General features: G+C 40.6%; 1 protein-coding gene across 1 annotated transcript; it reads left to right on the top strand.

Annotated features, from left to right (window-relative positions):
• Positions 1-3,295: 3,295 nt before the first annotated feature.
• LOC103713531 lies at positions 3,296-6,324 on the top strand. The gene is made up of 2 exons (XM_008800492.4): positions 3,296-3,673; positions 5,883-6,324. The coding sequence occupies exons 1-2, from the start codon at positions 3,473-3,475 to the stop codon at positions 6,060-6,062; spliced, it is 381 nt and encodes a 126-aa protein (XP_008798714.1). The 5' UTR covers positions 3,296-3,472; the 3' UTR covers positions 6,063-6,324.
• The last annotated feature ends 9,973 nt before the right edge of the window (positions 6,325-16,297 follow it).

The following is a 16,297-nucleotide window of genomic DNA, read 5'->3' as shown; positions in this document are numbered from 1 at the left end:
GCTTGCCTGTAGAATGATCTCCTCTGTTTTTTTTCTCTACCTTCTATTTTTTTCTTATTTCAGCAGGCTACATACTTTGGAGGGAAGGCAGACGGTTCACTATTCATTAAAGCAGGTACAGAGCAGGGAAGTTGTTTTACGGTTTATTCATTAAGATGGATATTGTTTCGTTGATTTTTTTTACTTTGTTTTTTCTTGTTTTAGTGTCCAGAGGCCAAGGGAGACGGATCACGGTTCAATTAAGGTAGGTACAGAGTAGCAAGGATGTTTCATGGTTCATTCATTAACACACACACACACACACACACACACACACACACACACACACACACATATATATAGGCTACAGTATATTGGACGACACTGTGTGGAGGTCTCCGATACCTGCATGGATGAACTTCATTATGGCACTTGTTGTTTTGGGAGACTACCAGACTCTTTTTTTTTTTTTTTTTTTGGGTACATCCGCGGCTCACACTAATCTTGTATGAGCACTGCCATGAGAGTCCAGAGAGAGAATATACCCCAGGGATGGGAGAACAGATACATGATGAGTCTAGAGAATCTTATTGGAGTGGTGAGTAGCAAAGAAGGCGACCCAATCCGTATCTCTGTTCGCCTTCCGATAGACATGCGCAACCTGAAAGGCATCACACTCCCCTAAAAGTCTTCGGATGTCGACTAGAATGATGCTCAATAATCTCCATTGAATCCGCTTCTAGGATGATGCTCCTGCCTCAAGCACCCGCCTAGCATAGGAGATCCCCTCCCATGCCGCCCTGAGTTCCGCTCTCGGAACACATGCCTCAAAAGTACACCATCCTCCCACAGCTATCAGCTTGGAGTAGTGGTCTCTAATCACCAATGCAACACCAGCACAGCCACTGCCCTCTGGCAGACTACTAGCATGTACCCAGGCGCTGAAGCACCAGAGGGAAAGCCCCAGATGAAACAATCATAGTAGTCTCGGTAACCTTAGTAGCTTGGTGGATAGCTCTATCCGCCATAACCCTCAGGGGAGCCCGCCTATCCTCGAATACTGTGTCATTCCTATCCAGCCAAATGTGATAAGCTAGATAGGTACCCACAATACCCCAGTCAGTAGTACTCGGAGACCTCATGGTAGACTTCAAATGCCGAAGTAGATCCTCTGCAGACTTAGTGGACCCCGATAGTGGAAAGGAGGCCCACCTCCAAATCTGTGCGGCTCATAGGCACTGTAGTAGGAGATGATTGGTCGTCTCCACCACCTCTAGGCAATCCACACAAGTCGGGGAGATCCCAACCCCCCTTCTCGTGAGCACACTCCTAGTCGGTAGACAATCCCAGGCCACCTTCCAGATGAACAGTGCAACCCAAGGATGGACCCGCATCCTCCATGTCCATCTACCGTCAAGTCACCTGGACCCCTCACTAGCCATCACTGCCTGCAGGTCGGCTGAACGAACCGTGGCCCTATCGGTAGTCTCCCAGACCAACCTGTCTACCATGGCCTCATGGGGTATCGGGATAGCGAGGATCCTCTCTGCCAGTTGCACCCTGAAGGCCTCTCTGATCATCACCTCGTCCCATCTGCCCTCTCTAGCAATGATAAGATCACTGATTGAGTAGCCTGCCAGTCGCGCCGAATCAACTGACGTTGGAAGCCGAATCAATGGCTGCTCATCCACCCATATGTCCTCCAACACCTTAATGGATCGATCATTGCCAACAACCCACCTAATCTATGATAGCACAGTCGAAGCATGGGAGCAGATCTTCCTCCAAATGAAGGAGCACTGCTGCCTTGGCTAGAAGTCAGTCAGCACTGTGTGCGCTCTATACTTGGCCCTTAGTAGGGTACACCATAGACTATATGGCTCTAAAATATATCTAGCAGTGTGCCTCGTTGCAAGTACTTCTTGCCTCGCCACTAGAGAGTGAATCCCTAGACCACCTAGACTGGTCGACTGGCAGACTACCTCCCATGCTACTAGGTGGATACCACCTCTGCCATCGCGACGGCCTCATATGAAGTGACAGCTCCAGAGACCTTAGTAGTGACAGTAGCACATAAATGTTCGCCAGCATATATACCGGTATCGAGCTTAGCATTGACCGAACTAGCATAACTCTGCCCATCATTGATAATATGTCTATTTGCCAGCCCTCCAGCCTATGCCTGATACTCATTTTAATATCAATGCAATCACTACGCCTCAGTCGACGCCCCATGATCGGCACCCCCAGATACCTCAATGTGCCCTCCAGCTCTCCCACTCCCAGGATATCTCTGATCGATGCCCTTAGCTATGGCTTGGTCCTCGGGCTGAAGCAAATAGCGGATTTAGCCCTATTCACCCGTTGGCTTGAGGCAAAATAGTAATCCTCTAGAATATCCCTAATCATCCTTGCTGACCTCCTCGTAGCGCGGACCAGAGCAAACAATCATCGTCACTCTGACACCGGTCTATAAGTCTCCAAGGCCATAGTCTCATTTGCATGCCGAAGGGCCCTAGACAAAGCATCTGAGCATAGTATGAATAGCAGAGGAGATAACGGGCATCCCTATCAGAGACCAACTGTAGAGTCGAAGAATCGTGTGGGGGTTCCGTTCACTAAGATGACAAAGGATAAGGTGCACACTAGGGGTGGCAATCGGGTCGGATCAGGCATAAACAGGTCGGGTCAAATACAGGTCGGGTCAGAAAACTATAAATCTGAACCCGACCTATTTATTAAACGGGTCAGGAATTGCAAACCTGAACCTGACCTGTTTATTAAACAGGTAACCCGACCCGACCCGTTTAACCTGTTTAATAAACAGGTAACCTGTTTACCCAACCCGACCCGACCTATTTAACCTGTTTGCCCAACCTGACCCGTTTAATCTGTTTAGACCTGTTTAATCTGTCCAACCCAACCTATTTAACCTGCCTAACCCGACCTGTTTAGACATGTTTAGACCCGTTTAACCTGTTTAACCCGTTTAACCTGTTTAGACCTGTTTAACCTGCCCAACAGTTAAATGGGTTAAACGGTTTAAACGGGTCAGACATCTAAAACCTGTATCCGACCCAATTAATAAACAGGTTAAACGGGTCGACCGGTTTACGATCCGAACCTGTTTAGGCCAAACCCAAACCTGTTTATGGTGGGTCGAACACGGGTCGGATTGGCGGGTCGGGTCATATTTTGCCACCTCTAGTGCACACACATCCCATAATCTAGCGGATCCGCTCATCGTGGAAACCAAAGCTCCCTGGTGACCTCAGTAAAAACCTCCAGCACATTCTATCATATGCCCTTTTTATGTGAGAGGTTATTTTATCGGGCCAGGAAGTGTTTATGGAGGATCCGGTCGGGGGCGACTCGCCATGGGGGGTGGAAACAGGCTGATGCCAATCAGGCCGAGCCGGGCCATGTCAATTTAGGTCGCGACTTCTCAGGCTGTACTCCGTCGGTGGGAAATCGGGAACTCCGGAGCGAGGCGATGTCGATCCTGTGGGAGAAGAGCGAGGCGTGGCGGTGGCTGGTGCGGAGGACCCGCGACTCGAAGCGCTTCTTCTTGGCGTTCGCGACGATCTGCGGCGTCGTCCCCGGCGTCATCGGCTACGGCGTCATGCAGTTCACCAACTCCCGCAACGACCAACTCGAAGCCCACCTCCGCAAGACCGCCCGCCCTGAGTCTACCGTAATTATTATCCTCGCTTTCTCACTCCCGCCCCGCCCCAATCAATCCCCCTTCTTTCTTTATTTTCTTCTTGTTTTTATTTAATTTCTAGGGTTTGGTTTTATTTATGATTCATCCAGAAGAAATCCTGAAATCTAACTTTGTTAATCATGGTCGTAATTGGAGCAACAACGATCTTAGATTCTTGGATTGTGCAAACTGGAATTCCTATTGCCTTAAGCGGCATAAAAGACTTGTACACTCTGAAGTACTCTTATTCACTAATTATTTTACTTGTTGATGAAGTGTTTTTTTTTTCAGTTGTCTGTTTGATATTTGGCAAGTTAGCCATTTCTAGTTTTCCATTATTCCCATCCATGAGAGTTTGTTGAACTTCCATGTGGATGCATTTTGGCTGCCATTTGTTCTTATCTTGATCCTATCAACTGAGAACCTAGAACCAAATTCAACACAAAAAATTTGTTTTTGGGTCTAAGCTTATTTATTATGATTTATGATCCTGCTTTGATGCTATTCATTTTGGCTATGCTAGTAGGCTCTGCCTATAATTATGAATATAGAAATCTTGCTAAAAACTTTATACTTGATCTGCATGATGACTTGAAGAGCTGAAATTACTGGCTACTTGAATGTTTGCCACTTTTCATCTGTCTATATCACCATCTGTTATCAAAAACTACCACTATGACAATATTTGCAAGATCTGAAATCTTATTTTAAGAGAAAGGGAGGGAAAATTAACCCAAGATAAATTTCAGATTGAAATATTTGGGGATGAACCATCCAACACCCCCCCCCCCCACACCCACCAACACCACCCCCCCCCCCCCCCCCCCCCCGAGGAGAGGAGGGCTGTGACCTGATGGCCATTGTCAGGTTCTTAAGAGCAGAAATCTGATCATGAGTCTATTATTAACTTCTCCCAATTTATAGGCTGACAATATTGTGTTTGCTTTGTTTCATAGTAGTATTTGTTATGTGAGGACAGAATAATATAAAAAACAAATGGTTTCATAATGCTTCCAAACTTTAGGCAGAAGCTTATCATGTGTATATTGTAATATTGGTCAAATCAGTTATAGTTGCTAATGATTTGTATGCAATTGCTTTCTGTTTTCTTGTTTATCTTCTGTCCCAACATTCTGAGACCATGATTTTGCCTTTTGTATGTCGACTTTTAACTCCATAAGTTCTTCCTATGCAACACTTATTAGACTGTATATGCTAATCTTGAGAAGCACTGATCTAGACAGGTCTTTAATTGAATAGTTCCTCATTAGGTGTCGACCTATTAAAGACATGCCATTAACATGTTCTCATAGTTGGCCTGCCGAGCACTCATGCTAACTGGAATATATGATTGATCTGGCTAATTGGATTTAAGGGAAAGGAAGGATTACTTTCCTATGGAACTCATGCTAAATGAGTAAAAGTCTATGAATATGTACGTATGTTGATCCAAACCTTGAGTGCTTAAACAATTCTATTTGTAAAAGTGGAGGTAAACATTTTGTTGGTTATATATAATCTTGATAATGAGTTAGTTTGTATAAAGAAATAAATACACATAATGTACTATTAAATTATTACATCTCATTAGATTGTAACCACTTGTAAGAGTAATACTAGATAGTAATACTAAAATATAATCGTTTAGTACAAAATTGCAACATCTTGTAGGTTATGTGCCAACTTGAACTGAAGCAATACTAGATAGTATTTTTGATATTATATTTCTGGTAACTAGATTAATTAATGGATATGCTGATTATTATAGGTATTGCAATCTATTTCTGGATCATACAGTTAAGTGAACTAAGCAGCCACTTAAACAATTTTCAAATGCCTAAATGGATATCGCTTAACGTTCAAATAAGTGCTTTTTAAATGGTCAGTTAGCATATACTTGTTCAAGCAGCAGATTAATGTCCAAAAAGGCTGTTTACTTTTCTTTCTTTTTCTTTTCCTTTTTGTTTTCAATAGTGTGGACGTACTAGAAAGAAAAATTAATTGTGTGCAACTAGCTGGCTTGGGCATGTAGAACGAAGGTCAGACATGTTTAATCATTATAGTACTTAACATGATTCCATTATATTGTAACTCTACTTGCTGCTGTCATTTCATTCTTCTGTTTTTATTTTTAACTACATGCCTGGATCTCAAATTCTTTTTGGCACTAAATTATGATTCTGGGGAATTTTTTTATCAGATGATGGGGCAAGTTAACCGGGAGTGGCTAGCAGAATATCTTGGAGAGCTGCAACGCAAAGAGGACACTAATGATCGGTATTTAGCTGCTTTGAGAGGAGAGGTGCTGACTAGAAATGCTCATGCTAGAGTTCAACCAGTTCCCAAACAAACGAGTGAAGAAACCAGCAAAGAAAAGTAGTATGTAGGAAGTTGTCCTAAGTGATCTCTTTGATATTTTCATACTCTGTATAAACATTATGGATATACTTGGTTGATTGGATACAGAGTTGGCTGTTATTGAAAAACCAATAGTAGCAACGATTTGCAAGATGTTATTAGATCCCAACCCAGTTCATAGTTGTTTTGGTGTTCATGTTTTTAATCTTTAATACATACTTGTGAGTAATTAATTGTAGATTAGAGATGCAGTCAGTATCTCAATATATGATGTTTGGCTGGTACTAACTGGTCTGTGGTGTGCTTTCTTCTTGGAATTGCTTAAAATTGCTAGGCAGCTTCCCTTGCAACTTCTTGGGATTTAGGCAGCCATCCACAAAAGGACACCATGTATGTGTTTGGATTTGTCAAGCACAACTGAACAGTATGAACAACTCACTTTTGTCCTTGAAATGTAAATGCTTTTTATGCTTGGATGACTTCTTTCAATTCAATATCATCTTTCTGCAGTGACTAGGCATGGTTATATAATTCTGGATCTGTTTTGTGGGTCCTCTTTAACTATCTGCTAATCACTTTTCCATGGCCAGGCATTTCGCCTCTGGTTTTGGGGGTCCGCCCTGCCCTCTTAGCCGGAGACCAAAGGCTTGACCATTGGCTTCCCCCTCAGAGCTCAGAACAAAGGAGAAAATTTTCAGACCCCAACAAATAAAGCAATCCCACTCATCGCTTACTTTAGGAGATTCTTTCCCCTTTTCCATCCTTTTAATGACACATATCCCTCCCGTATTCTAGATTCTTCAATGTCCCATGGCTCCAAGGTCTCTCCCTATCTCAGGGCACTTCTCTCCAATGCCATTTGTTTGTCCCCTTAATTTGTTTTGCATGGCCAACGATGAATGCAGGATCTCTGATTCCTTGGTCTCTCCTCGCCATTTGCACCTGGTAATTCTTTTCTTTGTCCTCCTGCTTCTTGTTCATGTCACTGGAGAACGGCAAGGCGACATGGTAACGGAGGACCAAAGGAAGTCCAATAAGGATTGTGGGACTGCAAATATAGAGTCCTCTCATGGTGCTCAAGAGTCCAGAGAAGCAGGTGGCAACAAGTTACACAGGAGCAGAGCCCACCTTCATGGCTCAGTAAGAGAAGACGAGCTCTTCAACAACACTAAACATGAAGTCCCAAGTGGTCCGAACCCAATATCCAATAGGTAAGCAGTACTTCAGGTGATCCCAGCTATTTCTGTGCATGACCTCATGAGAGTATTAGTTTTTCAGTGCTTGGTTGTTTTCCATTGTTTTCCTACAATGGTTTTTGCTTGTTGGGAGGTGAATCGCTTTTCAAATGGCCACATGATGGGGACATTTGGAAAGGGATTTGCTCCCAAGTTGTTGTTGTTTGGAGTCATAAATTCATAGTTGTTATTTTTGCTATGAGGTGGATGATGGATATTGATGATTTATTGCTGATGTGCAAGTTCGGAAATGGGAAGAAGAGGGAGATGAGAAAGAGAACGAGGTCTAGTGGGGAGGCAGCACTGGTGGGGTTCAAAGTTCAGCTCGTTTTGGCTTTTACTCTGAGACTCTCTTGCATTTTATCAAAAGGAGAACAAACCTTGTGCTTTGGTTTCTCAAGAAAAGGCGTGCATAGAACGGGAAAGGAGAGTGCATCCAAGGCGGCCATGGTGAGTCGCTTTAATATGGGAAGTTCAATTTAGAGCCTTACCTTCAGCCTACCAATCTACCATTTGGTGAATCCTACCTTTCATGAAAATGGATTTACCTGGAGCTTTTGATTGCTTCCTCTTGGCCCCTCCAATTCAGTCTTTCTCGTACACGCAAAGGGGGCCAAAATTCCAAAAAAAAGGGGGAAAAAAGAAGAGCTGAAATAGTTTAATTGTATTGATTTAGTTGATCTAATGCAAGTGGGAAATGGATTGCATCGTCTCCTACAGTGGTTTGAGTCATTTGAGCTGTGAATTGGTTTGGCATCTAATATGGTGTTATGGTTTCCACAATGATCAATGAAAGTGATTAGGCTAGTCCTAATCTTTCTCACAAAAAGGAATTATGGATTTGCTAAGCTGAATAGAGTTGTAACACCTCCAACCTAAACACATGCTGAGAAATATGGCGACAACCCACCACACTTACAAAGGGCTGGGCTCTACGAGTGTGCAAAGCGACAACCTGTCATAAAACATATGTAACCAAAGTAACAACAATTCAATAATATAGGCAGGATAATAATCATAATTTTCAAAATTCTGATTTTTCCTAAAATTTGAATTAGCAACACACCAATTCCTGAAACATTTACAAATTACATATTCAGGTAAAACTACAGGTCAACCAACATAACCACTTTATAAAGTTTTAAGGGGTTCATATAGCTCTACAAAGCAATAATATCAAGGAGGGTTTCAAACCAAATCATAGAAGCTAGTTTGATGCAACTAAATCTAGGATCTCGCTCTAATCTCATAGTCCAACTTCTACCTAATCCCTTCTTTGCCTCAGACTCTATAAGAAAAGCGAAAATCAAAGAGCGAGCTAACAGCTTAATAAGTAACCAAAACCATAACTAAAAGGATCAGGCAAGTATAAGAAAATAAACTTGAATAATGATGAGTGCATGATACAAAATAACTTATCTAATAATATAGCATTTATAAAATCAAAATTTTACATATAATCCCAAAGAGTTGCATACATATTAATTTCCAAACAAGCATCTCAAATATGATTTTGAGGAGCATTTTAGATGCCATTATCAAAACCAAGGTAATTTATGACAATATTTTCAATACGTATCTTATGATCATTTTCTAAAATAATTTATCAACTCATCATTCTGAAAAACTACAGCTGTATTATTCTTGTGGCAGGGCCAAAATTACTATATTTAACCCTTACAAAGTAAGTTCAAAGTATTGCATTTAATCTCGACTGAGTAGGTCCAAAGTATATCACTTAACCCTTATAGAGTAGGCCCAAAGTAGTCAAGTCTCGGAACAATCAAATACCAATGTATAACCACACTGGCAAAATCCATAACGTAGGCAAACTGGGTAAGCCAAACTGCATATATGTGACCTTGAAATGCTAATGTATGCTCTGGTTAATGTAGATCTTTCACTCTTGGGGGCAGCATGGAGGTTTGCTGGTCCATAAAGATTGTTCTCTACCCTTCAAGGGCATATATATTCAAGGATTTTTATCTTCTTCATTATTGGATTAGTTGCAATAGTGCCAATATGGACATATCACACACAAGTGGATCAGCTCATAACCATGCCGGTCATACTTGTGTTTTCTCCTCTGGGCTTGATATTGAAGCTGCTTTTATGACTGGTTTGATAAGTCTCCTCCAGCTCCAATTATATGGTAGCAGGATTGGATCTAGATGGCCATTGGCCTCCAGCCCAATGGCCTACCGAACCAGGAACAGTTGAGGGATGCTGAGTCTTCAAATGATGACCATGGTTGATGATGCCATGGTCATTATTTAGCGTGGCAGAGCACTTCTCTCCACTCTGACATGCATAATGGAAGAAGCACAGCAACTCCCTCTATAAGTTCCACGGAGATTATTAATAATGAGAATATCACATAGTGATGTAGAAAAATATATTTAGTTTTGTTTAAGCCATATATTCTAGTTGAGTAGTTGACATTGAATGGAAGATGGGTATTCTATCAAGATCACTAAATCCTTGAGTGGTTCCTTCTCCACCTCCATTTTATCCAGAGTGTGTTCGTATACAAAACCAGATACGACATAGGCTACCCTCCATGGGGTTCAGTGTTTGGTTTGAGATTAAGAAAAGGTGGGATGAGAACGGTTGTTCCTCTTGGTATTTGTAAGTGATTCCTTTCCTGTTTGGCTACAATTTCTGAATAACTCCAGTTCGAGAGTGCTTTAACCCATTAAAGAGAGAAGGCAGGCATGATCAGAGTTTATGCCAGGAATAGCTTATGACAGCTAGAAATATCTAATTCAGACCAAGCAAAAACCAAGTTACAAAAAACAAAAAGAAAAGAAAGAAAAAAAAAACATCTACATGCAAAAACAAAGCAACCTATATGATCATACTACACCGAGACATAACATGACACATGAGACATGGAGAAATTGAACTCGAAGAACCTAGACTTAAACATGAGGGAGGAAAGGCGACAAAGAACACTTCACAGTTAGGGGTTACAAGCCATCATCTTGCAACCCCTTGGGTTGTAGGGGCAGCAATTCAGAAGCCCCCATCCTACTGCAGTTCCACATGGCAAGCCGCCACTGCAAACATCACAAACATCATCAGTATGAGAATGCAAACCAGAAAGACCGAGGAGCACTTCATCGTATTGTTGCCTTGTTCAAGAAGCTGTTTCTCCCTGCATGTTGTTGTTTAGCCTAGACTCTACATGACCCTCTTAATTGTTTACTAAGCTATGGTAGGTGAAATGGTAGTCAATTCTAGTCTCACAATGGCAGCGTAAGTTGCCCATGGTTTTCGTTTCATCATTTTCTCATGAAGTTCCACCAACCATTCCGATGACCCAAGATAGTGGAAAGGTACATAGGAAATGGGAAAACTCAACAACACTGAAATAAAAGCATTTATTTTGATTTTGGCCCCTGTTCCTCACCTGGAAATCAAATATAGGATCATATCTGTAATCTGGAAATACATGTAGTTGAAGTCACAGTTGCATTTGCGACTATAAAATTTTCCACACAAATATTGTATATATTTGGCTGTAAAAGTGATACAAGAACTTTGCAAAGAAAGAACTTAGGCCTATAATAGGCCAGGGTGGAGGGGTAAATAAATTTACAAAAAGCTAAAAGACTTTGTGCAAAACTGGATCAGACAATTCGTAAATCACTGTTATGAACTCCAACCCTTACTGGGACAATATTGAACTCCCACATAACTCAAACCCAACACCAGTTGTTCTTCGTAACCAGCAGAAAATCATTGGTCTTGGGATCTTTTTCTGAGAAAAGCATTGTTCTTTAATATTAAAAGACAACTTCTTTTAAAATTATTAAAGAAAACTTGACAGGAAGCACACATCTTACTTGCCCCTAAATTTCAGCTTCAAACTTGCACGATCTATGGAGAATTCTCTCCATAGTTCAGTGGCACACTTCTCTACATCTTTGACTTATAACCATCTACTTGGACTTGGCAATCACAAGTCATTATTTCAATAGTCTTACAGGTACTCTAAGCGATCTTTGGAAAGAGAGAAAAGAAAGCTGTAAACCTTGGTGTGGGTATATGGAATTTCGCTCTTCCGAAAGAAAGAAACTTGAGCCTTGGTCTGTTCAAGTGATCAAAAAACAAGTTAAACAAGAAGATCAGCCAAATATAGAACAAGCACAAGACCAAGGCATGACAAGACATGAAATGCACCAGCTGGCTACCCAAATCGGAAGGCTCTCAGGAATATGACTTCTTGGCCAGGTTGCACCTGTAGATTTGTAGATGAAACAAAGGAGGCTTAGAACGCATTAGCGGTCGAGCTGATGGGATCGAGGAACAACATTCAACATGTGATAGAACTCATAGTAGAACATGATATATCAAGGCTATAGTTTATTAGAAACTTATATGTGTGAGCGCGTGTGTGCATGCACATGCACGTGCATAGACATTTGTATGCATGCACAGATTCAGCAGGAAACGTACAGTTGCTTACCACTATTTAGCTTTCCTCCACCTTTGTTATATGAAAGGAGCCAACCACCTCATCTCTGAGCCATTTCCATTGGACAAATAGTAAATCTTTTTCCACTTTTCCTGTGAAATTCTTTCGCGTGGTATAAGCCTTTGCCTGAAAAGAATGCATTATCGATAATTTCATGGAAGGAAAGAAATTTTTTTTTTTACTCGAGAACTGGAAATTTTCCACATAGCATTAGCATCATTTCCCAAGAATGATTTGCAATGTCATGAAACTAAACACTATTAATGAGCAGACTTTGTGGATGATTAAAAAGGAGCATCATTGTGCAATGCTATTTATCACTGCTGAATTGTGCCAATCTTATTCATTTCTAATTAACCAACAACACTACTTTAAATTGATTTTTTTGAGTTTCAGCAAAACTTTAAGGTTATAGAGTGAATATGCTGATACCATCACCAAAGCATAGAAATACAGAGGTTGCTTGCTTAATTTTATTTTTTCCTTTATGGGTAACCATCATTTGCTTCCTAACATTTTTTAAGGGAACGCAATAAAATCTAGGAAGATAAGGACCTAAAGATCAATATAACTGAAACAAAGTACATTGGGTGCAACTTCATCGAAAACAGATATTAACGTGAGGCATTGATGGCTAAAAATTCTTCCACTGAAGTCATTTTTATTTTATTTGATCAATCAAACAAAAGAATGGAGATATAGGGAAAGATACATCCTGTTGAATGACAGATGTGAAGATATGCATTTTGAAAATTAAGTAGCATATGCATTAGAGACTTAAAGTAATTCAGGCAGTAGCATGTTCATAAAGTTATTTAGTACAAACACTGTAATAAAGATCATCCAATCAAATAAGACGAGTGCGGTAATACCAAGTGAAAGCATGGCGAGATTGAGAAGGTTACAATGGGTCATGAGCATGCTACAGTCAGTGTATGATTGCAATAGTTGAAAACGAATGGAGAAGACTTTATTCAGATGGTACAGTCATGCAACACAAGTGAGAGAGAGAAAGAGAGAGAGGTAGCCCTTGTAAGGACTAGAGATGGGCCACAGACTAAACGGGCCGTGCCTGGCCCGGCCTGTTACTAAACGGGCCGTGCTAGGCACGGCCTGCTTAGTCTAAAAGCTAAGCCCGGTCCGGCCCTAGGCCCGTGGGGTGGCGGGCCGTGCCGGCCCTGGCACGAGATGGGCCGTGCCTGGCACGGCCCATCACGGGCCGCGAAATGGGCCGTGCCAGGCACGGCCCGTCTGGCAACAAAAAAAATAGCCGTTACGGGCCGTGCCTGGCACGGCCCGTCTGGCAACAAAAAAAAAAGCCGTTACCCATAACGGCTATTTTTGGTTTTTACCCAAAATACCCCTCCCAACAGTCATAAAACGGCTAATTTGAGGGGTATTTTGGGAAAACAATTGGAGTCCTATAAATATCCCTTTCCTCCCTCATTCTTACCACACCAAACCAATTCTTCTCTCCTTCTCTACTACTACTATTTCTCTCTTCTAACAATATTTAACAAGTGCTCTAGGCTTTTAGCAATTTAATTTTTAGTTTGCATTTAGCAAGTGTTCAAGTGCTACACAAGAGGAGGTTCTTGTTGAGAAGAGAAGGTCACTCCTTGTTGAGAGCACAAGAGGAAGCTCACAAATCTCGGCTCTACCTCTGGTCCTCTACTCAATTCCTCCTAGTGGTTAGTTTTTATTTTTTGCATTCATCAATTTATATATGTCATCTTTTGATGAAAGTCATTTTGGCATTCCTCCTATTTCTGAGGGAGAAGAAACTAATCCCCAACCCCATGTTCCTAGTTCCTCTAGAACTAGTGAACCGAGTGAAGATCAAACCTCTTCTCGTAAGAGGACTAGTGCTGTATGGAATGAATTTGATAGAATTATGGTTGATGGAGTCTGGAAAGCAAAATGTAAAAAATATGCCAAACTTTATAGTTGTAGTAGTAGTGGGAGAACAGGCCATTTAAAAAGACATCAAGAGAGTCATAGGATGCATGATTCTCGTCTTCAAAGTACCCTTAATATACAAGGGGGATCACTTTTAGGTAATTTTGCATATAATCATGAAAATTAAAGAAAATCACTTGTAAAATGGATAGTTAAGGATGAATTACCTTTTAGTTTATGTGAATCTTTTAATTTTGAAGATATGTTCAATTAAACCTACAACCTGCTTACAAAAGAACTAGTAGGCGTACATTTAGAAGAGTAGCTATAACTAACTTTTTAGCAATGAGACAAAGTTTAATTGAAACACTCTCTACTTTAAATGTAAAAGTTTCATTAACTTCTGATATTTGGTCAGCATCTGCAGGTAGTAATTGTTTTATTGCTATTACTGCTCATTATATTGATAATGATTGGCAATTAAATAAACGTATTCTTGCTTTTCGTGCTTTTGATTTTCCACATTCTGGGCAACAAATTTCAAATGCCATTTATCAAACTGCATGTTCATATAATATTAATGATAAAATTATGTCTATTACTTTTGATAATGCATCTAATAATAATTCTACTGTTACATTATTAAAGGACTCATTGCATCCCATGTTAAATGAAAATTTATTGCATATTAGATGTGCATGTCATATCTTAAATCTTTCTGTTCAAGCTGGCATGGTATGATTCAAGATGTCATTTCAAAAATTAGAAATGCAGTTTTTTTTAATCATGCTTCAAGATCAAGACTTCAAGAATTTAAGAAACTATGTATAAATCATGGTAAATGTTTTAAAAAATTTAAATTTGATGTAATTACTCGTTGGAACTCAATATATAGCATGATACATGATGCATACCTACATAAAAACTTATTAAGTGCATATATTAATGATCGTGGATTAGGCTTTACATTGACTGAAATTGATTGGAATAAAGAAAAAATTTTGGAAGATTTTTTGCTTAGTTTTTATAATGCTACTAATGTTCTTTCTGGTATTTATTATCCAACTTCATGTTCATTTTTACAACAAGCATATATGATTAGTCAAAAATTTGCGGAACTTAGATATGATGATGTTTTAATGCCTATTATTGAACAAATGAAATTTAAATGGAATGAGTATTGGGACAAGATATGTCCTATGCATAACTTAGCTGTTGTATTTGATCCAAGAGTTAAATTGAATGGTGTACTAATTTTACTTGATGTATATTGTGAAAATATGATTCAAGATCCTGAACCTGCTAAAATTGAGGTAAAACAACTTCTTTATGATATTTATGCTATATATGATGAAAAAATTCGTGGATCTAGATTCTCCGTACAAAGCTCTATTTCTTCTTCTAGTAGTTCTCGTTCGTCATCTATTTTTTCATTCATTGCACAGCAAAAACACACACATGCTTCAAGTTCATCTTCATCTTCTTCATCTTTAAGCAGTGAATTAGAATTTTATTTACGAAATGATCTTCAGTCTGCATATGATGAAAATCAAATAGAGAGTCTAGATGTATTTTCTTGATGGAAGAGTGTTAAAAATCAATATCCTGTTATGTCTGCAATTGCACGCGATATTTTAGCTATGCCGATGTCCACAGTAGCATCGGAATCCGCTTTTAGTGCAGGTCGGCGTGTTCTTGACGAAAAGAGAAGTAGGATGACTGGCGAAACAGTTGAGATGTTTCTCTGCTTCAAAAATTGGTTGGATGCTGAGGCGAAACTTCAAGATAAAGGTGGACATGATACAACATCCTTTGATGATGATGATACAAACACTACTGAATAGTGAATACTGATGATTAGTAAGATTTTGATCATTTATTTTTATTTTTTAATTTTTTATAATTGTACATTTTTATTTTTTTAATTGTTAAAGTGAGTCATCTCTATTTTTTCTCCTTTCTTATTGTATTCTGGAGGTCAGACCAAGGTCCAAACCTCCCTTCATGTACCATTTTGATTTAAATTAATAAACTGGTAGGGGTCTATGCCAAACCCCCCACCATTAAGGTGGCTTTATATTAATAAATCCTTAGTTCCCAATATTTATTAATTTATTAAAAAAAATTTATTCCCATTTATTTTAAGGGGGACGAGCCGTGTCTGGTCCGGCCCAGGCCCAGTTCATGCCCTTATGGGCCATTTCGGGCTGGCTCGCGGGCCGTGCCGTGCTTGGCCCACGAATCGTGCCAGCCCAGGCCCTTATGGGCCGTGCCGGGCTGGCTTGCGGGCCGTGCCGTGCTTGGCCCACGAATTGTGCCAGCCCAGGCCCTTATGGGCCGTGTCGGGCTCGGCCCGCGGGCCAGGAATTCTTAACTCAGCCCGGCCCCCTTTTATGGGCCGTGCTAGGCACGGCCCGTTACTATAGCAAGCGGGTCGTGCCAGGCCATGGGTGGCCCGGCCCAATGCCCACCTCTAGTAAGGACTCAGGTGGACTTGGCAGGAAAATGGGATGGGATACCATCCCGAGTACTAGGATACGACCGTACTGCCATTGTTCCAGTGTTCCAATCGGCATATCTTGAGACATCTACTGTCCTATGTCGGGACAAGGTGGGACGGCAGCTCATCTCATTTCATAAAAA

This window comes from Phoenix dactylifera, unplaced genomic scaffold (genome assembly GCF_009389715.1).
Source record: "Phoenix dactylifera cultivar Barhee BC4 unplaced genomic scaffold, palm_55x_up_171113_PBpolish2nd_filt_p 000089F, whole genome shotgun sequence".
Classification (NCBI taxonomy): domain Eukaryota; kingdom Viridiplantae; phylum Streptophyta; class Magnoliopsida; order Arecales; family Arecaceae; genus Phoenix; species Phoenix dactylifera.
Note: the sequence above shows the minus strand (reverse complement) of the source record. Positions and strands in the feature narration are given on the sequence as shown.

What these genes read in the sequence shown, in the direction of transcription:
- LOC103713531 (XM_008800492.4), top strand. Translation starts at nt 3,473, where the DNA reads ATGTCGATCCTGTGGGAGAAGAGCGAGGCGTGGCGGTGGCTGGTGCGG. An exon ending in CCGCCCGCCCTGAGTCTACC is followed by an intron (nt 3,674 to 5,882) that starts GTAATTATTATC and finishes TTTTTTTATCAG; the next exon opens with ATGATGGGGCAAGTTAACCG.